Consider the following 22,078-nt stretch of genomic DNA (forward strand, 5'->3'; position numbering starts at 1 on the left):
CCCCAGAGCTTTGACACTTTGTCCTCGTGAGTCACAGCTGGGAGCCTGCGTCTGTCCAAAAGGCACATGGTGACTAGTGACAGCAGGCTCAGGCTCAAGCTCCGCCCCTTTTAGTTCCCATGCGGGATTCAGGTGTGGCCTGATCCAGGCCATCTTCTGGTCCTGAGGCCTACAGGGTGGGACAGCTTAGAGAAAGCCACCTGTCAGCAGCCAGGGTGAGAGTCTTGCTGCCACCTAGCCTGGGGCACCAGCCTGGGTGGGAGAAGCCACATGGTTCCAGCAGATGTGTGGGCCTCCTGCTGAGCAGCTGGCTGCCCACCATGCACGTTGACCTCGCTGGCTCACCCGGGCACATCCCACAGCGTTGCTTGTGCCGCAGGACCTGGGTCCCCCTCCTGGCCTGTCCCCAGTCCCCTCCTCTGGGCCGTGTTCCCCCGTCTGTAAACAGGAATCAAAAGCAGGCCAGCAGGTAGGACCTAGGGTGGGAGCATTCCGAGGAGATGATGGAAGTTTGCCGTCCGCCAGCACAGTCTGCCCTTCCAGCCAGATCACAGGAGAGCCACACACGGGCAGGGCCTCAGCACCGGCATAGACAGACCCTCCCCTCCCAGCCCAGAGACTCCACGGCCACAGAGCAAGAGGGAAGGTGACCAGCTCCAGGTCTTGTGTGTCCAGATGGGCCCCCACAGCCTTGGTGGTGCCCACCCTACCTGGCCAGGGTAACCCCACCACCTGGCCTACTGTGTGACCTTGAGGGAGGCGCACGCCCCCTCGGCCTGCTTACACGTTGGTGCGGGACGTGCTCCTCTGGGACCAGGCCCTTGGAGAGTTCTAGAACCCGCCAGGGTGGAGCCTGCTCACTCTAGGGTTTTCTTCATCTCCCTCTCACTCCTTCTCTCCCTTTTCTGTGACTTTTATCAAAGGCAAACAGCGTGATCCCTGAGATAGGGCCGCTCCCGACAAAGCCGGGGCCAGCTGGCCCCCGGGAGCCGCAGGGCAGGGCTGGGCGGGAGCGATGAGGCTGATTAGATAAGTGGGTTCTGGCAGTGACCCCAGGGTGGGCACCCACACACCGATCCCAGAGCCCACCGTTCAGGGCGGGGACTGCCGGGTGGCTGGCCTTTGTACCCTGGAGGCCACTGGCCATTAGCACAGATGGAGCCCGGCCCCTGGAAGGAGGGGCCAGCTAGCAGGGCGCGGGGCAGGCCTGGGCTCACAGACACTCCTGCGGACATCAGGACCCTTCGGTCAGAACTGCCAAGCGGCCAGCGGGCCGTGGCTCGGCCGGACCTGGGGGTGGCTGGGCTTGTGGGCTCCGCAGCCAGATGGTCTGGGTTGAGGCCCCAGATGCTCCCTCAAGAAGGAGCTCGGGTCTGGTCAGGTGGCGGCAGCCCTTGCTGAGCAGCCTCAAGCAGGTTGCTTGAGCTCTCTGGGCCACTCCAGCAGGAAGCACAGGCAGACCAGAGCCTCCTCACTGTTTGTTTTGCCTGTTGTTGAAGGAGGCCGCCAAGGACTCCAGGTTGTGGGACAGAGCTGGGGGCAGGGCCGAGTCTGAGGACAGCTCTCCGCAGCCCTGGCAGGACCAGAGGTGTGGAAACACCCAGGCGCAGGGGAGGGGGCATGCCGGGCGCATGTGCTGACCGGCACCATCTTTACTCTCGGAGCCACCAGCCCAGCAGGTGACCCGAGGCTCAGCAAGAGCCAGGCAGTGGCTGGGCTGGGACTCCAGACCCCAGTGCTCCCAGCCGCCACCCCATCTGCTGGGATCCCACGCCAGGCCTGGGGTGGCCATGCCCAGTCCTGCCTCCTTTCTCTGGCCCCTCAGGACGCCATTGAAGCGGTTTGAGACCTAAATAGATGTTTAAATCATGTAAATATGCAAAGGCTGAATTTTCTCATCGGGACTCTCACACAAGCTTTGGGGGTGAAATTGAATCCCAGCGTGGCATGTTTGTTCTGGAAATAGTGTGTGTGGGGTTGTTTGCCAGAATAAATTAGTCTCTGTCCCGACACTGTGCGGGCAGTGATGGCCCGACCCCCGTGGGGAGGCCCACCCAGGCCACACAGGACTGCCCCTCCTCCACACCAGGAGGAGCCAGCCCGCGACAGGAGAGCAGGGGCTGCCCACTGCCCCCACTGCCCCCCAGCAGCCTCTCCCCTCTCTCTCTTCTCTATCGCCTCCTGCCTCCACCCAGAAAGACCGAGAAAAGGGTGTCAGGGCCCTGACCGGGAGCGTGCTAGGGCTCCGGTCAAATCCCACCAGCCAGCTGTGTACCCTGGGCCAGTCTTTTAACCTCTCTGAACCTCATTCTCTCCCCCTGTACGCCTGGGGTGGGGGTTGCCGGGGCGGGGGGGTGTGGGCAGCTTCAGTGTGGCTGGGAGGAATCCCTGTGATGGCAAACATTTGGCTAAGGCTCAATAAACAAGCCGGAAACTCCATTAGGACCATGTTAGTTCTCAGGGCAGATGGCATCGTTCCCCCAGTGTCCAGCTGTGGGGATGGGGCTGTGGTAGGTAAGGCAGGGAGGCCTCCGCGAGGACCTTGCTGGAGCTGGAGTCCTAGCTTCCCTGCTTGCTCCAGCTTCTCTGGAGCTGGGAGGAGGAGATAGAGACATGGTCACAGGAGGCTGCCAGGGCGGAGGACACCTCCACCTGGAAGCCCACCCTGATTGGCCCACCAGTGGCGCTGCCACTGCTGTCCATGTTCCCTGGGAGTTCTGAGGGCAGAGCATGTGCCACCCTCAGCTCTGCCCCAGGGACCTACCTGGCGCTTTGTTAAGTCCAAAGACAGTTCCGGTCCCACCCGGCCAGGCCTCACACTGTGGCTTGAGCACTCCTGGGCCTCCCTGGCTCCAAGTTTCCTGTGAGTGCAGTTGGGAGCTGACCATCTCCAAGGCCACCAGTGTCTAGATCCTCTGGAGCTTTAGGGGCCGTTTAAAAATAACTGTGTCTTCCTGTCTGTCATGCACCTGGTCAGCTGCCACCCCCAGCCCCTTCCTTGCTCATTTGTACTTTAATTCATTCTCAGTTTTGAATGGAGCTCTCACTGAGTACCTAGTCTGCCAGGAGTAGGTGGCCTCACTCACCTCACCCCTTTTTTGGATACAGTTATTTCTGGTTGGGTAAGGGTCTCTGATAGGTGCTAACTGGGCTTTAACACCTGTTTGACTTGTGCTTGGGGTTAGGCAGGAACTGGGAGCCGGAAATAGGTTATCTGAGTGGTTGGATGCTGAACATGACCAGGGCCACCGTGGACAGCTGCACAGGTTGTGCACTGCACAAGTGCACTGAGTGAGCTGAGGCTGAGATCCAGCCATGTTCGCCCCACCGAGCCAGGCACCTGCTGTGGCCCTGACTCTGCCCACATGGGGTACCCTTTCTAATGCCCAGCCTCTCAGGAATAGCCTCCCCTGGACTAGGGAAGTGGGTTCTGATTGACTGTTGCTTGATCCCCAGCTCGCATCCCTCAGGTCCCTGGCCTCCATGCCTTTCCCAGGCCTGGGCCTGCCCCCAGCAAGCCCAAAGTGATGGGTTCTACCTCATCGTGCTGAACGGCTGCCTTTATCAGGAGCCGTCCTCTCTGGCAGTGCGTGATACCCAGGAGATGGAGTGGGTGCCACGGGAAGCACCAGCCATGCTGTTATCTGGGAGCGGGGGCCGCCAGCCCTGGGGCGCGATTAGGGAGCCGGCGGTTTGTTGTGGTGTGGCGTGGGTGGGTGCTCTGCCCCTTCCTCCAGGAGGCCGCCAGGGCTAGAGGGGCTTCAGGATCCCACAGCTGTAGCAAGTCAGGGGGAACTGGGGGCCCAGGGCTGCACCCCATCCCGCCCATGGTGGGGACCTGGGCCAGACACCCGGTCCCTGCTGTGTCCCCAGGTCTGGGCGGGACTCGACCACTCTTGGGAAGACTGAAACGACTTCCTGCTCCTCCTCCTCTGGGGAAGGTGGGTGCTGGCCTCGGATGGACACCACTGTCTCCTACAGGGGTCCCCAGCCTGACAAACCAGGAACAGGCCCCGGGCAGTGAGAGGACTGTCCCTGGCTTGTCCGTGGCCCCAGCAGCAGAACTGAAGCCCAGGGAGGGGCGTGGGCCTCCCTGCTCCAGAGGCCTGTGAGCGTGCAGACCCCACGAGGCTTGAAAGCTCTGGCTGTCCACACATCGGGGTTCGGAAAGATTCCTCCTTGACCCCTGCCTCCAGTGGGGACAATGGGAGGGATGGGCAGTATACCCTAACCCTGGTGGGCTCCCCCTAGCCTTGGAAGCAGCACCCACAAGGGCCCAGCAAGCTTGCCATTAGGCAGCCTCTTCTGCTCCCCACATTCCCACCCCCTGGGGCCAGCCAAGTGGAGCACCAGAGACCCAGGTACGCCCTAGAGAGCAGGGGCCTGGACTCAGATCCTGACCTCCCACTGTCAGCCTCACCACCTCTCGGGGCCTGTTTCCTCATCTGTACTGGAAGAGGGAACAAGGGGAAAGCCGACGTCACAGGGCTGTTTGGGCAGGAACAGGTGACCGGTGCTGGCCAGTACCTTGCGGAGCCCTGGCCAGGACCCAGGCCATCCTGGTGCGCGGTGGAGGACACAGCCCCTTGTGGGCGGGCCACAGAGCAACAGGGCAGCCTCTGCCCCTCCCCACAGGGCCGATAAAGGGCACCGCCTCCTGGCCTCGTCCTGGTCCCCTGCCACCTTATCAGCCCTGGGGAAGACAAGGACCCAGTTAGAACGTTTTAGCCAGGCCTCCTGGCGTATTTACACGTTATCTGTGCCATTAGGCCGGCAGTTATCTGATAATCAGGCCCATTAAGGCCACAGCCTGCCCGATCAGGGATCCAGGAAGTGGGGCCGACACAGCAGTGCTTGCTCGGGGTCCAGGCCAGGGCACATGAGGCTTCTGTAGGCCCAGGTGGCACCCGAGGGACGAGGTGGCCCTGCCTTCCAGGGTAGAGGGCGTGTGGCCTGGAGAGGGACCGCCCTGTGGGGGCATGGCCACCATCATCCCCTCCCTGTGGGTGGGTAACTTGCCACGTGTGTCTCTCCCAGGCGGCCCAGGGAAAATCGCACAACCTTGGTGCCTTGAAATGTCGGAAATCTCTCTCACAGCTCTGGAGCTGAAGTCCCGCTCTGCCCCGAGGCTCCAGGGACAGTGTCCTCGCGGCTGTGTCATGACAATCCCTGCCCCATCTTCACAGGGGCTTCTTCCTGTGTCTCTCTCACGAGGACACCCATCGTTTGCTGTAGGGCCCACCCCCAGGTTGCAGTACAGTGTCTTTAGGGGCCGCCCTGTAGTCCACCCCACGAGGTTATGTGGGTCGTGCAGCAAGGCCCAGCCGAGCCTGGGAGCCTGACTGCAGACACTGTGCAACCCTGAAGTCCTGCCTCGTGAGAGGGACTGGGGGTGCTCCCGGCAGAGGCCAGCAGTCCACATCCACGGGACAGAGTCCTGCAGTGGCTGCCCCAGCCACAGGAGCCACCACCCCGGCCACAGCACAGGCGGCCTTAGCCTGAGAGCCTTTGACCCCCAGTAGCACAGCAGACTGCTCAGAAAGGCAGCTGCTGACCAAAGGCCACAGCAGGAATCCGGTCCAGACCTTTCCAGAAAGTGGGCAGGGGTCCTGCAGGGAGTGATGGCACCACCTGGGTGCACACGGTCTGGCTGTGCCAAGGACCTCAGGGGCAGGACACTTAGCTCCTGCCCTGGCTCCCCTGCTGGGCCCTGTGCTCAGGCGCTAAGAGGACTGACTCACTCAACCTCACCCCAACCCCAGGAGGTGGGAGGTATGCAGTCCCTGACTCATGGTGGGAAACCAGCATTTCCACAGCTGCCTGTACAGGTGTGCTCTGCAGATCTCGGACTCAAGCCGATGGGAGGGGGCTGGGAGGATTGTGTGGTGGGACGGGAGGTGAGTCTCATCGGCATCGTCATCCTCGGCAGTGTCGCCCCCATGTAAGGCAGAGGGGGTGACCTGGCTCTGTGTGCGCGTCCTGAGCTGTGCAAGGCACACGCATCCCAATGTGGCAGCCGTGGTTCCCGAGCTGTGCACCCATCTGCTCAGATTCAGTGGCAAGCACCCCTCGCTATCTGGTTGCTGCAGCCTGCCATCCCTCATAAAAGGTCTGAGCACAGGGTCTGGCCTGGCCCCCAGGACCCAGCACCACCCTCGTAACCTGGGCCAGGCCACAGGGCCACCCACCCGTCGCCTGCCCTCCTCTGCCCTCAGTCCCCTGAATGCTCCCGGGTGAGGGGGCTGCAAGGACGGACTGAACCTGGGCAGCAGGCCCTCCTCACACCTCTGACGTCTCTCCCTGTAGACGAGCTGGAGCCACTGCTGCAAGACGGACAGAGGTGTGTGCGGGCTCGCTGCAGCCTCACCGAGGGCCTGTCCTGGGGCCCGTTCCGCGGGAGCATCCAGACCAGAGCCTCATCCCCCGGGCAGGCGGAACTGGTAAGTAGCCCAATCTCAGCTGCATGGGCCAAGGCAGTGTTCAGCCCAGGGTACAGGCCCTTCAATCCTTGAGCCAGGCCTGGGCTAGACCCCCACCCAGGAGCTCCTGCCTCTCAAAACAGGTCAGGAGATACAGACATGAGGTGCTGGGACCAGGAGGGAAGGGAAGAGGTAACTTTATGGGAGCACAGGGAGGGCTGCCTGGGGGAGGTGGTGTGGGACTCTAGCCCTCAGGGCGACCAAGGAAGGGCTGCCTGGGGGAGGATTCTTTGAGCGGGCCTTCAGTGAAGGAGGAGAAGTTGGTGAGGCAGAGAAAGAGAAGGGCATTTGAGGGGAGGAAGCAGCAAGGGACTCAGTGCTGGGCCTGAGCCTGGCCTGTGCCCAGGCAGGCGGGCGGCACTGCCCCGGCACTGGGCTTCACGGGTGGGGTCACCCCCAGTGGCCAGGGAGGTGGGTTTCTGGATACAGCTGCAACCCAGGGTGAGCGGTGCGTCCCTTCCCATGCCTGTGGGTCCTCCTGACGACAGGGAGAGGGCGCTGTTGGTGCCCGAGCGTCTCCAGTGCGGGCTGATGACCACTGGGGGCATGTCACCTGTCTCAGGGCTACTTCTGAGGTGCCCTCTCCTTAAGGCGAGTTGGTGCGGCATCCTCTCATGGGGCACAAGTGCTCCTTTTAGAACCTGTGTGGGTTGGTGTATGGGCGGTGGAGTGGGCGCCTGCTGTGATGGGAATGGGGTGGGGAGGGAGGTTGTGCATGACAAGTGTTCGGGAAACACCTCCAGCCATGGTGACGCTGGCCTAGAAGGCCAGGCAGCACCCAGCTTGGCCCCCCCAAGTCCAGGGCCCGGTGCCCCACGTGCGCAGGCGCAGCCATGGCCCAGGCCCTTGCAATTGCTAGTGTGGCATTCAGGTGAGGCTGGATCCAGGGTGCCAGCAGGTGCCCTGTGGTGCTGGGCCTCTGGTCGGCCTTCAGTGGCAGTGCGGGGCTGTGAGGGTGGGCTTGCCCCTCTCCCCCTCCCCACAGCTCTAATCAGCTCCAACCCGACAGAGCCCATTTCTCTGCAGAGGAAACCAGGCCCAGGCGCGGTGCCCGCAGCAGGGCTGGCAGGGAGCATGGGCAGAATCCCCAGCCATGCCCTTCCACGGTGGCTCATGGCTCCTAGCCACTCTGGTGAGAAGTGAAGCCTGGGCCATGGGTCACGCTGGGGCAAAGGTCTCAGAATCGGGACCTGAGCTTCAGGAGCTTGGAGACGGCTCAGCGAGGTGGTGGGAGGCTGGCCCAGGACATAGGATGCCCACCTTCAAGGCCAGGCCATCCCCATGGCACAGGGTCGGACCCTGGGGTCTCCTACCCTGTGGCCGCTTTGCCGTGTGCCCCGCCTCTCTGAGCTGCTGTCTCCTCAGCCCCGGGAACCTCAGGGGGACACATCGGAGTCCTGTAGGGTCCTTGAGACCCGAGCCTGCACTCCTGGCAGTGAAGAGGGTGGCAGAGCAGCAGCTCCTCTGTAAGGCGGGGAAGCCGGGTTCCCGGGAATGCTGGGTGGGTTAAATGAGGCGATACACGTGCGGTGATTACCCCAGGCCACGCCTCCAGGGCAGCATGGCCAGCACCCTGTGGAGGGCAACCCTCCTATCCCATGGCCCCAAGCAGGTAGGAAGCAGCGAGAGCTCCAGCATGGATTTCAGCTCCTTGGAAGGAGCCAGACTTGGCTCCACTGTGTGATTGAGGCTGCGGTGCTTACGCAGTCCCTATAGGCAGGAAGCTCCCTGTCACTGGAGGGACGCAAGTAGCAGCCTACCCTCGAGAGGGCAGCTGTTAGGCGGCGCTGATGGGAGCGCCGTGACTGTCGAGGCAGGCTGACCGCGCCCTCCGTCTGTCCTGAGCAGGACCCTACCTCTCCCTCCGCTCCTTCCTTGGGGAAGGTCAGCCCCTTCCAAGGGACAGCTGTGTGTTCCAGACACAACTGCTAGGCGCCGGTCTTTAGACTTGGCCCCTCACTTTGTCCAGCCCTGCCTGAGGGAGGCACTGCTGTTCCCAATGTCCAGATGAGAAAACTGAGGCCCAAGAGGGTGGGTAACATAATACAGTCACCAGGACCAAAGAGCAGAGACCCCTGAAGGTGGGGCTGGGGGACTGGAGCCCCGGGATCCCCACTGCACCCCCACCCCCAGGCCCTCCCCTCCTGCCGGCAGCCTCCCCTCTGGAGGTTCTTGTATTCCTTGGGCCCAGGGCACAGGTCAGCCTGGGAAGACTTGGCGTGAGGCTGGAAACCCTCTCCAGGCTGGGAGATAGTGTCCAGGGAGCGCTCCTTTGAGGCTCGTGCAGAGGAGCCCAGGGAGGAAGGGCAGCCCGCTCGGCCTGCGGCTTTATCTCCTGCAGAATTAAATCCTTGATTAACCCTTATCTTCCCAGCAGGCACTATCTCTGCCTTGGCGCCAAGTGTCCAGACACGCGTACAAGATGATTGATTTCTTAAAGATACGCGTGCCTCTCCGATACTTCATTTATTGTCTAAATATTTTCGCTAGCGTTCCAGCGGGCCCCTTATCGAGCTCAGTTGATGGGCCTGGCTCTCTCCCCCGCGTACCTCCCACCCCAGACCATCCCATCGCCCGCCACGCAGCTTGTCTTTGCTGTTTGGAGGACAAAGTGGGAGAGGGGCAACTCTGGGGTATGGCAGCACTTTCCCACAATCGCCCTGGGCCTAGGCTGCCTGCAGAGGGGAGGCACGGTGGCGTCCCTGCACACGCCAGGCCTTGGGGATGGGACCGAGGAAAGGACACAGCACACAGAGCCTGCCAGGAGTCAAGAGTTGGTTCGCTGTGGGACCTCAAGGTACCCCAGGATGCAACTGGGGCCTTTGCTGGAAACCCAGGGGTTGGAAGCCCAGCAGTGTAAAACTTGTACTCAGATGCAGAAGAAACGTTCAGGATGGGTGGTAGATGGATATGTAGATGGGTAAGAGGATGATGAGTGGAGGATAAGCAGAGGGACAGATGGATAGGTGGACAGGCAGATGGTAGACAGATGACCTGCTGCTGCTGCTGCTGCTGCTAAGTTGCTTCAGTCGTGTCCGACTCTGTGCGACCCCATGGACTGCAACCTACCATGCTCCTCCATCCCTGGGATTCTCCAGGCAAGAACACTGGAGTGGGTTGCCATTTCCTTCTCCAGTGCGTGAAAGTGGAAAGTGAAAGAAGTCGCTCAGTCATATCCAACTCTTAGCGACCCCATGGACTGCAGCCCACCAGGCTCCTCCGTCCATGGGATTTTCCAGGCAACGGTACTGGAGTGGGGTGCCATTGCCTTCTCCCAACAGATGACCTGGATGGTAGAATGATGGGCAGAGGTGGATGGAAGAGTGTTGGTCAATGGATGGGAGGGTGAGTGGATACTGGCTAGATAACTGGATGGATGCGTGCACAGGCAGATAGATGTTGGACAGAAGGTTAAGTGCTGGATGTATGGGCAGAAGGTGGATGGATAATAGAGGAAGGATAGTAGATGGACAAGGATGGATGGAAGGGTGAGTGGACACTGGACGGATAAATGGATGGATGCGTGCACAGGTAGATGTCAGATGGAAGGTTGCGTACCAGATGAATGGGCAGGTGGATGGTGGATGGATGAATGGATAGTGGATGGATGAACGGAAGATGGACGGGCAGTTAGAAGGTGGATGGACAGGTGGGTGAATCTGTGGGCAGGCAGAAGATGGGTGGGTGGGTGGGTGGATGGATAGGTAGCTATGTAAACACGTGAAAGGGGAGATGGATGGTGGCTGGACGAGCGAACCAGCAGGCCTGCACTAACCTGGCCCATCCATCTATCTGTCCAGCTGCCCTCCCAGAGCTCATCCACTTTATCTGCAAGGCCACTGTGACGTCAGTGAGAGGCAGGACGGACCCTCTGGAGGAGCAGCAGGTCTGGGTAGGCAGCCCCTGCCCATGAGGCTGACACGAGGTCAGCTGGCTCCACGCAGATGGGGCTGGGCCTTCGGGCACCACAGGCCCTGAGCGGCTCTCCCCACAGGACCTCCCCCAAAGGTTGTCATCAGTGGTCATGGCCGGGCAGAGCCAAACTTTCAGCAGGACGAGCCCTGGCCAGAGGGTGGGGTGCTGCAGCGCACAGGACCACGGCCCTCCTGGTGAGGCCCCTCTTCCTGCGGTTGCCATAGGGAATGATCCCTAAGGAAAGATGCCCAGCCTGGGCATGGCACACGGTGGGTCCCTTGGGCTTCTCTCGCCTGACACACCTGAGCTGCCCCATGGGTGGGGATGCCTCTGGCAATGGTGAGTGGGACAGACTGACAAGACAGGGGTGCAGCCTGATCAGAGCCCACCACAGCCTGCTCCCCTCACCTCCCGTGAGCCTACCCGCAGTGCCCTGGGAGGCCTTCCGCGGGCCGTCTGGCTCCCTGAGCCAGGACCCCGCCGCCCCTGGACGCTGCTTCACGGACGCAAGGCAGGTTTGGGAACAGCCTGAGATATGGCTGTCACAGCGGATGCGGTAGAGATAGGGTTTCTGATGGTTATCAGTGGGCACAGAACCCAGACACTGACCTCTTTGTTGGGGGAACAAGGAGGGTTCTCAGATGCACCCAGAGAATTTAAAGGAGCCGCCCGCTATCCCTGGGCTGGGTGGGGAGGCCTAGTCACGAAGGGACCAAGCAACCCCCACAGCTAAGGCAGGGTGGAAAACCAAGCTTCTTGCTCGCTCTGGACCTAGCCTGTCCAGAGCGAGCTAGACCCAAACCCAGCAGTGAGCCTGGGGGAGCCCAGGGAGGGGAGGCAGCCAGTCTCTGATAGTTTTGGCAGAAGGGCCAGGCTCACACCATGCTGCCCACAGGACCTTCAACCACCAGAGAAAAGGGCTCTGTCCCAAGGCTGCCTGGAATTAGGGTGGGGGCAGAGGGGAGAAGAAAAGATAGAATAGGGCAGCTCGAACCATGTCCGGCCCTTCACAGCAGGGAGGGCAGAGACTGAAATCTGTCCTCACCGCCCAGGGCTGGGTCAGGGGCAGGCTGCAGCTCCCGGGACAGGGTGGGTAGAGGCATGCTCCCTTCCCTGGAACTGTGGCGGGGTGCTGGTGCCTGCACCCCTAGGGTCCAAGCGCAGGAGGGCAGGCCAGGGGTAATGGGCTCAGCCTTGCCCATGTAAGTGGGGGCCAGGCTCCCACAGAGTATTAAGGGCCAAGGGAATGAGAGGGAAGGGTTCTAACCCTGGATCTCCTGGCCCCTCTCCCTCTTGGGATTCAGGCATGGGGTCCCCATGTCCCCTACCCCTCGCCCACCCTCATGGGCGCCCAGCCAGTCCAGGGCAGCCACCAGGCAAGGGGCCGCTCCTGGCAGGAGACACAGAGCCCCCAGGAACATGGCGCTGCCTCCTGCCCTCCGCGTGGACGGACGTGGAAAATCGGGGGTTCTGCAGCGTCAGCAGGGCTGTGCTTTTATCATGCCGCAAACACGCCGCTCCCGGGAGTGATAAGCACTAAACCGACCGGGAGGCTGTCAGTCTCAGTTTGAGGGTTTAGAAATATTGGGACGAATAATTAGATTTCATATCGTTACCGCAGCACCCATCAGAGGATCAGGCAGATTAATTTTTTTCTCCCTCCTCCACTCATTAATATTCATTAGAGACTCGGAGAGGCCCCCGCCTCTGCGAGCTGCCAGCCCAGGTCGGGCCAGCCGGGATGTGGGAGCCGCTGGCCACTCGCTGCTGCGCCCGCTCCGCTTTGGCCCCAGCCTGTCCCCAGCTATGGGCGGCAAAAACCTCCCAGTGGGGAGACCCCTGGCTCTGCGGCTGGCCCTCAAAAGCCAGCTCCTTGGTGGCACCCGTTGCCTCCAGCTGATATCTGGTGGTTGACGGCCTGGTGGCCTCCTGGGCCCAGAGGCACAGCCCCTGCCCACTGTGTCCTGCCAGCCAGAGGGAATGGATGAGCAAGGATGGCCCTGCTCCTGTTCTTCACTTGCCAGGAAGGCGTTGTCCAAAGTGAGGGGGGCTCCACACCGACGGTGACTACCCGGTACCCCAGGGGAAACCAAGTCACAGAGAGGGACGTGACCCACCCCAAGAGCAGGCGCAGCACAAGGTCGGTCGATGGGGCATGCAGGCTCCAGGCATCGCCATCTGCAGAGATGCTGGGGCCCAGGCAGGGTGGGCATGGCGCTGGCCAGCTCCACTCCTGTGACCCACTGGCCGACTATTCTCCACTCGACTGTTCCACGACTGAGCGTTGCAGCTAGTCCACTGGCCGGGCTGCCTAAGCCCAACACAGGATGAGGGCAAGGCGCAGAGGAGTGCGGTGAGGCCGCTGTGCATTGAGGGCCAGTGCCCTCCCAAGTCTCCCAGTCAGGGAGTCTGGACTGCACCCTGGTACCCAGCTCTGGAGCCCATGTGGTCCCTGCAGGCAAAGCCTAATAAAGCCATGGGCTAGGACCAGGCATGCTGGTGCCCACAACCCATCAGAGGACCCCTCCAAGTGCTACTTGCCCCAGACATCCCACCACATAGCATCCTGGCCAACTGCCACAGGTGCCTCAGGGTGCACAAACGTCCCCGTCCAGGGGGCAGCAGGTAACATGGTCTTACAGTTAGCTCAACAGTTTGCACACGGCGCCCAGGGGCTGAGCTTGGCCGTCCCACTGGAGAGGAGCAGTCCAGAACCCACCCAGCCCTGGGGCTGCAGCCTGACGGGCGGCAGTGGTCACTCCAACCTCCTGGGGCCAAGCAGGGCGAGGTCTGTACTGCATTGCTCCCCGCTGGGCGCTTCAAAGGCCGGACTCTCAGCCCAGGCCACTGGGGGAGTGAGCTGCCTCCCTTCCCTTCCCTCACCTGTGAGGTGGGAGGAGGGTGCAACCAGCAAGGTGGGGGCAAGGGGCTGACCATGCTCTGGGAGCCGCGGGGAGGTTGGGTGCTCAGCCAGCAAGGCAGGGGGACGTCTTGCTGCCCGGGGACCTTGTGGGGCTGCTGGGCCCAGGCAGAGGTTCCTCACATGTCCGCCACCTACCAGCCCCAGAATGGACTGGACAGAGGTGCACCGGCGTGCCCCAGGGCTGGGATGATGCCATCTCTTCCAGGCCAGTCCCCTGCTCACTCGCGCCAGCAGCCTGCGCCTGGGGTAGCAGCCCACTCGGGAGGGGGCGGCTGGAGCGAATGGCGGTCTGTCTGTGCAACCTTGGGTGAGCTGCTCGACCTCTCTGGGCCTCAGCTCCTCAGTGAACCCAGCGCCTGACCTGTGGAAGGCGCTGGCTCCCTGCAGTGTGCCTGTTGCCAGCACGGTGCTCGGCACACCCATGGGGTGAACTCTCAGGCTTCTGCCCACGTGGTCCCTGAAGAACGCTCCTGGTCTACCTCTTTTTCTGCTGTGTCCGGGAGCATGACTGAGTGCTTGCTGACCCCTCTTCCTGCCCCCAGAGCCCGGCCCTGACCCTGCTGCTGGAGGACGAGGCCTGCTGGCTGAGGACACTGCCCCAGCCCCTGGCCGAGGCTGAGGCCAACGCGGAGATCTACCGGAAGGGTTGGTATCCTGGTGCTTCCCTCACGGCTTCCGGAGGAGGGGGGGTCATGCTTTTCCTGGGGCAGCCCTTAAAGGCAAACCAGCCTGCCTGGGCCACTGCTGCCATGCCCCGATCAATGTCAGTCTGGGACTGGACAGACATCTGCCCGGGCATGGGGGAGCAGCCCCCCCAGTGAGGCCAGGACTGCCCTCAGGACCTCTGGGAGACCACCAGGGCAGCAGAGGAACCAGGCCTGGTGGGCTGCCGGGTCTGGCAAGGGCCAGCAGGTCCATGTGGGGCCTCTGTCTTGTGAGGACAAGGAAAGCGCCCCCATGCCCCTCCTGTGCCATCCAGGAGTGGTTCTCGAGGGAGGGGGGCAGGCTGGGTCCTTGGCACCCCTGGTGTCCTGGTCCTGCCTGCCCTGGTCTGCCCAGACCAGCCTTCCCAGCGTGTGACGATCTGGGCATCAAGGCGGGGGACCTCCCATTACAGATGGAGGCTCTGGTCCCAGGGTGGGTGGGAGGACGGACTCATGACAAGTTCTACACCCGAGCAAGGGCCATCCACCACAGTGTGGCCACCTGGAAGGGCCATGTGCCTGCTGACCACAGGAAACCCACCTCCTTCCCCGACAGGGGCTCCACTTCGGTAGAATGTTCTGGGGGTGTCCCCCTCACCATCGCCTGAGTGCAATGAATTAAGTGTCCTGGGGGCAAGAGGGGACCAGGCTGGGCTGCTGCTCCAACACCCACCCGAGCCCCTCCCCATGTGGGGTCCCCAGGAGCACCCAGGGACCTGAGCTTTCCCTCTGCCTGTGGTGACCCCATGGACCTGGCTAACATGGCCACATGTACTCCTCTCCAGAGGACCCCCACCCCTCCTCCCTGCTTGAGGGTACTCTTAAGGGCCCAGAGAGCACTGGAGGGCCTGGGTTGGCAGCAGGTGACCAGCTAGGGGCCTGGACACCTGACTGGGAAACGGCCTGGTTAGCACTGCCTTGCCTGGTCAGCAGGGCCCATCTGCCCGGGTAGGATAAGGGTCCCTGGGGTGCTGAATGCTCTCATAAGGTGGCCTGGGGCCTTGCCTCTTAGGGAAGGCAGGCTCCTGGCAGCCTCTGAGCTGGACTGAGTCCTGTTAGCCGCGGCTGCCCCCTGCAGGCTGCTGTGGAAACAGCCGTGCCGGCCAAGCTGTGAGGCCTTTCCAGGGCTTGGTGAGTGGCTACCCAGCCCTCCGGGCTGCTCCAGTCTGCTTGGCTCCTCTCTCCTGGAAAAGGGCCCTCCCACTCAGACAGGCTGGCGCAGGGAGGCCCAAAAGAGCAGGCACACCCTGGGGGACCACTCAGGAACCCCAAGGAGGCAGGGGGCACCATGGAAACCAGCCGGCCACAGCTGCCCACCTGGTGTGGCTTCTCTCCGGTCCCCATGCCCAGCTGTGGAACCCAGGTGTCTAAGATGGGGCCGCGCAGAGGCGCTCAGGAGGATAAGATTGGGGCGGTGGAGGGAGGTCTTTGCAGAGGCACGGCCGTTGTGGCCTGGAGCTGCGGGCTGCCACGTCACAGCTGCCCTCCCCCGCAGATGAAGCCCTCTGGTGCAGGCTCACCAGGCCGGTGCCTGCAGGTGGACAGCTGAAAGTGCTCCTGGTGGCCAAGCCCCCCAGCAACCCCAGCCACCCTGTGAAGAAGGAGCCAGCGGAGCCTGAGAGCCCAGCCCCCTCCCACCCCGACATCCAGCTCCTGCCCCAGCAGGCTGGCATGGCATCCATCCTCGCAACCGCGGTCGTCAACAGTGAGTAACCCACTGCCACCCGGCCCCCGCTAGACTGCAAGGGGTCCCCAGCTTAAGATCTGCAGGGACCAGTCTGCTGGTCTGTTAGCTGACCAGAGGAGGGCATGTGCTCCAGGGGCCTGGCAGTGGGGATCGGGGGGAGCCCCAGGATGCAGCCCATGGGTGAGGGGGCTTTTCACCCGGTGTGTCTGGCACACACAGGTTCTTCAGCCCCCTACTTGGCCAGCAATCAGAGCAGCCTCCTGGGGCTGGGGTGGGGTCTCTGATGCGCCCACCCTGGGGGCCTAGCAGCAGCCCTGCCCTCACCCACTATGTGCTGGCCCCACCCCTACCTCCCAGTTGCGAGGGACACACCTGTGTCCTCTAGGACAAAGGCACCAGTAAGACCAGCTGGAGCAGAGGGACCCTCCCCACGACCAGCAGAGGGTCTGGACTTGCTTATTCCTCAAATCCTTGTTTGATGTCCATGCCAGACCAAGCAGTGGAGGGACCTGCCTGTGTTGAGGGAACCACCACCACTCCCAGGGCTAAGGCAGGTGGCCACGGGCAGGTTCATGATGGGAGAAAAGCTGTGACGTGGGCACTGCCCAGGGCTGCCTCAGTCCGGGTGCCTGGGAGACCCGCAGACCAGGGAGGGCAGCCAGGCGGACGGCCCAGCAAGACCTTGGCCAGAGCAAGACTCCGAGGGTGGTCCCACGTGAGGGCTGGGGTCCCTTCTGAGAAATGACCCCAGCAGAAGGCTTTCAGGCAGCAATGTGTGTGCAGTCGCTAAGTCAGGGATCCAATGTAGTTCTAAAACTGCAGGGCTGTTAGGTGGAGAAGAGTAGCCTTCTTCTTAAGCAGGTTAAATGTGGTGGTGACCTGCAGCCAGTGGAGGGACCGAGGCAGACTGGAGAGGTGTGGGAGCCCAAAGGCCTGCTGGGTGAGGAGGCAGCAGCGCAAGGCCAGGGCATCACAGGCAAGGAGGGGGGCCCAGCCAGCAGCCTGTTGGGCACTAAGTGGACACGTGCTGAGACTCAGGGTGTAGTCAGAGTGGGGAGCTCTGGGCGGGATGAGGCCCCAGGGAGAGACAGGATCTGCGGGCACTGGAAGGGACACCATGACCCAAACAGTTGCAGCCAAGTGAGGCAGGTGTCACCAGAAGGGAGGGGGACAAGCACAGGCAGGAGGCCCGTGCCCAGAGCCTTCGTGGAAGGACTGTACTGGACAGGGCAAGGCCGCCGCTCCAGGGAGAACGGGTCCTGCAGGGGGCTCAGGGCAGCGGTGAGTACAGAGGGGTCTTATCTAAACAAAGTTTCAGGAAAGAGGGAGGCTGAATGGAAGGGTCTCTAAGGGGCCAGGATGGCCACTGCACCAGGGCAGGAAATGGCATCCGTTGCCTAGCAAGGCCTGTCTCCCCTCTGTTCAAGGGGAGCCTGCCAGGAGCCCCAGTGCTGGAGGACTTCCTCTCGAGCCAGCCCAGAGGCAGCCTCTCTGGGCCTCGGTTTCCCTCCCCTTGAGTTTGATGTTTCATCTGTGAGGCCATGGTGGGCTCGCTATCGAGTTTACACCAACCCCACCCCAGCCTCAAGTGGGTCTCCAGCTGCTGGTCTAGAAAGGCCCTCAGACCCTGAGCTCCAAAGTCAATCAGACCCAGTTTAATTCCTGAGACTCCAGCACTGGGAGCCTCAGTTTTCTCACCTGTGACAGGAGTGGAGCTAATGCCCATATCGAGGTGTCTGTGCAGGTCACAGGGCTGCGTCCAGCCAGGACTCGGGTCACCTTGGGTCAGTGGGACTGTGACCATCCTCGCTGTTTCAGGGCTAGGGCTCACCTGAGACTCCAAGGTTCCCACCCCCTCCCCATGCCACAGCTAGCCCCCCATCCCCCAGCACTGAGCTTGCAGATACCAAAAGCCCACCGCTGGCCCTAGAGATCTGGATCCCAGCTCCAGGCCTCCGCTAGTAAGAGAACAGAGCTGCCCTGAGGCCCCCAAATAAAAGGGAACTTGAAAACCAGTGGTAACACAGTGGGAAGGTTGGGGCCAGAAAAACTGCAGATACTGGGCATGAGGGGACGACCTCACCCCACAGACAGGTACTAAATTCCTTAGAGCAGGGCTCCCCAACCTCTGGGATCTAATGCCTGATGATGTGAGATGGAGCTGATGTTAACAGTAGAAATAAAGTGCACAATACATGTAATGCATTTGAATTATCCCAAAACCATCTCCACTCCACCCCCGTCTGGAAAAATTGTCTTCTATGAAGCTGGCCCCTGGTGCCAAACAGGTTGGGGACCGCTGGTTTAGAGGAGGCAGAAGGTGGAGGCTTGGCAGCACCCACGGGCGGTGGGGAGGCCGCCACCTCTGAAGAACTGCCAACCAGCAGGGCGAGGAGCACATCCTAACCCACACAAGTTAAAACCCCAAGAAGGGGTCCCAGGCCCCTCCACCCCACATCAAGGTCAGGACACAGAACAAAGCCTCCCCCTCCCTGGGTTCAGCCGCAGAGCAGGGCAGAAACAACAGGACATTCCTGAAGGATCTCTGGGAACCGGAGGGCTGCTGAAGCGCCCATCAGAGAAACCCTCACCAGTTGGCAGGTCCACCCCCACAGGCCACACTCCCATAAACCAAAAACACAGAGGCAGCCCACACGGCTAAGTGTGGTGAATCAGCAAAGTCTGACCAGTAACACACGGAGCCATCAGGTGGGGGGTGTATTTGACTCTGACGCTCTTGGTCCCCCGCAGCTCCTGGCCTCTACCCGCCCCCAGCGCTTGGGGACACGTGCACCTGGATGCCCACCCACCTGTCTCCTCCTCCTCCATGGGCACCCGGCTCCAGGCTGTCCCCCATGTCCTGTCATCCCCACTGACCACACTCCTTCCATGGGCACCCACAAGACCCCAGCGTCTCCTTCCGGGGCTCACTGTTGGAAAGCAGTGCGGGGCTGTCCTGGGGGACCCCATCCACGTGTCCCCATGGCATCCTGGAGATCCACAGAAAGGGGACGCAGCGTCACCAAGGGACACCTAAGAAGGCACAGCCCAGGTCACAGGCCTCGCTCCCCGAGCTGGAGGACCCTGCGGCACAGCCCTCATGTTGCAGAGGGCCATGCCTGCCCTGGGTGGGAGGTGGCCACACTGCTGCCGGGGCACCCCCTCAGGCTTGGCCCAACTCTCCCCTGCCTTCTCATCCCCTCAGAAGACGTCTTTCCCTGCAAAGACTGTGGCATCTGGTACCGTAGCGAGCGGAACCTGCAAGCCCACCTCCTCTACTACTGTGCCAGCCGCCAGGGTGCCGGCTCCCCTGCCGTGGCCACCCCGGATGAGAAGCCCAAGGAGACCTACCCCAACGAGCGGGTCTGCCCCTTCCCCCAGTGCCGCAAAAGCTGCCCCAGCGCTAGCTCCCTGGAGATCCACATGCGTAGCCATAGTGGTGAGCACCACCCCCACCCCCCAACAGTGTCCTCCCACCCAGGTTCACCGTGCCTGTCCTGGGGTTGCATGCCAGCCACGGGTGTGCCTGGGTGGTCCTCTTTACCATTCCCTGCTGCCTCCCACGGGCCCCAGGGTCCTGGGAGGCAGAGCCGAGGGGTCTCTGGCCAGTGAGGCTCTCTCACCAGGCCTGTGTTCCAGGAGAGCGCCCCTTCGTGTGTCTCATCTGCCTGTCCGCCTTCACCACCAAGGCCAACTGTGAGCGGCATCTAAAGGTGCACACAGACACGCTGACCGGTAAGCAGGGTGGGGATGGAGGCCGTGGTTAGGGTTGGTAGGGCCCAGCTGCCCAGGGCCCTGACTCCATGGCCCTCCTGCAGGAGTCTGCCACAGCTGCGGCTTCATCTCCACCACAAGGGACATCCTCTACAGCCACCTGGTGACCAACCACATGGTCTGCCAGCCGGGCTCTAAGGCTGAGATCTATTCACCAGGGACAGGCCACCCCACTGCCAAACTCCCCACAGGTGAGCCCCTGGGAACCAGAAAGAGGGGTGGCGGTTTCAGACTGGGTTCTGTACCACGTCTGCCCAGCCCCATTCCCCCTTCCCACCCTCCCCACTTCAGGTCTGCCCCAGGCAGGTCCTGCTCCAGCCCTGACAGGTGGCCTCTGGGCTCTCCCCACAGACAGTCTGGCCGCCTTCCATCAGCACACGGCACTGCATGGCCCCCTGGCCTCTGCCGACCTAGGCCTGGCGCCCGCCCCCTCACCAGGAGTGGACAGGAAGGCCCTGGCCGAAGCCACCAACGGAGAGTCTAGAGCGGGTCCCCAGAACGGGGGCGGCGGCGGCGATCCCCCAGCGGCTCCCAGGAGCATCAAGGTGGAGGCAGCGGAGGAGCCCGAGGCAGAGCCAGGGCCTCTCGCCCCTTCACGAACGCCGTCACCACCCAGCCCTGGCCCCGCGCGGGTGAAAGCAGAGCTCTCCAGCCCCACACCCGGCTCCAGCCCAGGGCCCAGCGCACTGTTCCTGCCGCACCTGCCCGCGGCGCCACCGGCCTCCGAGATCCTGGCCAAGATGTCCGAGCTGGTGCACAGCCGGCTGCAGGCGGGTACGGGGTTGGGCGCGCCGACAGGCCTCTTCGCCGGGGCCCCCAAGGGCGCCACGTGCTTCGAGTGCGACATCACCTTCAACAACGTGAACAACTTCTACGTGCACAAGCGCCTCTACTGCTCTGGCCGCCGGCCGCCCGACGACGTGCCCCCAGCCCGCCGGCCCAAGGCGGCCCCCGCCCCGCCTCGCGTGCCCCCTGCCCCGCCATCCTCGGAGGCCGAGGCGCCACGCTCGTCGCCGGGTCCCGGGGCACGCGAGGACGAGGCGGGGAGCGCGGCCACGCCCGAGGCAGACGCTGACGCGAGCGGCCGGGGCAGCGAGGGCAGCCCTAGCCCGGGCAGCGGGGCGGATGAGGACGACGACCCCCGCCGGACGCTGTGCGAGGCCTGCAACATCCGCTTCAGCCGCCACGAGACCTACACGGTGCACAAGCGTTACTACTGCGCCTCCCGCCACGACCCGCCGCCGCGCCGCCCAGCACCAGCCGGGACACCTGCGCCCTCGGCGCCGCCAGTGCGCACGCGCAGGCGCCGCAAGCTCTATGAGTTGCACGCGGCCGGGCCTGCCCCGCCCTTAGCCGGACCTGCCCCGCCCCTGGCCGGGCCCGCCCCTCCCTCCGCGCCAGGCTCCGCCCCTACACCACCCGGACCTGCCCCCACGCCGCCCGCATCGCCGCGGCCCGGAAGCGGAAGTGGAGGCGGAAGTGGCCAGGAAGCGGCCGAAGGCCCTATCGACCTAAGTAAGAAGCCGCGACGCCAGGCTCCAGCAGCCGCCCCCGGCCCTGCGCCTGGCCTGGCGGCCCTGGCCGATTACCACGAGTGCACGGCTTGCCGCGTGAGCTTCCACAGCCTCGAGGCCTACCTGGCGCACAAAAAGTTCTCGTGCCCCGCCGCCCCGCGCCGCCTGCGTGCGGCCCCCGAGGACCCGCCCGCCGTCGTCTGCCCCTACTGCCCCCCGAACGGCGTGGTGCGCGGCGACCTCATCGAGCACTTCCGCTTGGCGCACGGCCTGCTGCTGGGCAAGCCCTTAGTTGGTCCAGGCGCGGAGGCCCGGACGCCCTCGCCCGCTGCTCCCCGCGATGGCCTCAACGGTCAGGACCTGCAGGAGCCGCCTGCCAGCAGCCCCCGGCCCGGCCCGCCCCCAGCCGCGTCCCCGGAGGCTGTGCCGACGCCCCCCTCGTATTCGGACAAGGGTGTGCAGACCCCCAGCCAGGGAGCGCCGGCCCCTGTGCCCAACGGCAACCACAGGTACTGCCGCCTGTGCAACATCAGGTTCAGCAGCCTGTCCACCTTCATCGCCCACAAAAAGTATTACTGCTCCTCCCACGCGGCCGAGCACGTGAAGTGAGCGCCCGGCTGCTGCTGCCCTGCAGGGGCCCGGGAAACCACGCACAGGCCTCGGCAGAGGGGCTGCAGGGGGCAGCGCCCGCCTGGACCTTGGCACTTAATAAAGAAGTTCAGTTTGCTGAGCACAGTGGTGGAGCAGCCTAGTTCTCTCTGAGCAGAGGGCCCTACGGGGTGGGCGCACATAGGACCAGCACCACACCTGAGTACACACGGGCCACTGCAGGCCAGAGTCACATGGTTAGTGGCCTTAAGAGTTGGATCTCGCCCAGAGTCGGGCCTGATGGCACTGCTCCGGGCCCCTGGGGCACGGGGACAGCAGGTGCTGGCCTTCCTGGTCCACTGCTGCCCTCCAAGATCCAGCCAGAAGCTCTCTTTTGGGCACCAGATGCCAAAGAGAAGAGCTTCATCCTGGCCAGCTCACAGCTCTTCCACCTGCTCAGTGCTGATCGCTGGATGCCACCTGTCCAGTCACAG

The 22,078-nt window shown here is 63.0% G+C and overlaps 1 protein-coding gene across 3 annotated transcripts in view; it reads left to right on the forward strand.

Moving 5' to 3' along the window:
* ZFPM1 (zinc finger protein, FOG family member 1) overlaps nucleotides 1-21,727 on the forward strand; it is a 68,264-nt gene extending 46,537 nt beyond the window's left edge. For 2 of the 3 annotated variants that reach the window (XM_086349465.1, XM_086349464.1), the window contains exons 4-10: nucleotides 6,307-6,440; nucleotides 13,860-13,962; nucleotides 15,517-15,726; nucleotides 18,914-19,147; nucleotides 19,348-19,443; nucleotides 19,527-19,673; nucleotides 19,834-21,727. In XM_086349465.1, the coding sequence (XP_086205591.1) occupies nucleotides 6,307-6,440; nucleotides 13,860-13,962; nucleotides 15,517-15,726; nucleotides 18,914-19,147; nucleotides 19,348-19,443; nucleotides 19,527-19,673; nucleotides 19,834-21,605 (2,696 nt within the window). In that variant the 3' untranslated portion in view covers nucleotides 21,606-21,727. The remainder of the gene's footprint in view (nucleotides 1-6,306; nucleotides 6,441-13,859; nucleotides 13,963-15,516; nucleotides 15,727-18,913; nucleotides 19,148-19,347; nucleotides 19,444-19,526; nucleotides 19,674-19,833) is intronic. The other variant, XM_086349462.1, reaches the window with a different exon arrangement.
* The last annotated feature ends 351 nt before the right edge of the window (nucleotides 21,728-22,078 follow it).

The sequence above is a fragment of the Bos grunniens genome, chromosome 18 (assembly GCF_055505025.1).
Source record: "Bos grunniens cultivar Pamir isolate PY7600 chromosome 18, Bosgru_T2T1.0, whole genome shotgun sequence".
NCBI classification, from domain to species: domain Eukaryota; kingdom Metazoa; phylum Chordata; class Mammalia; order Artiodactyla; family Bovidae; genus Bos; species Bos grunniens.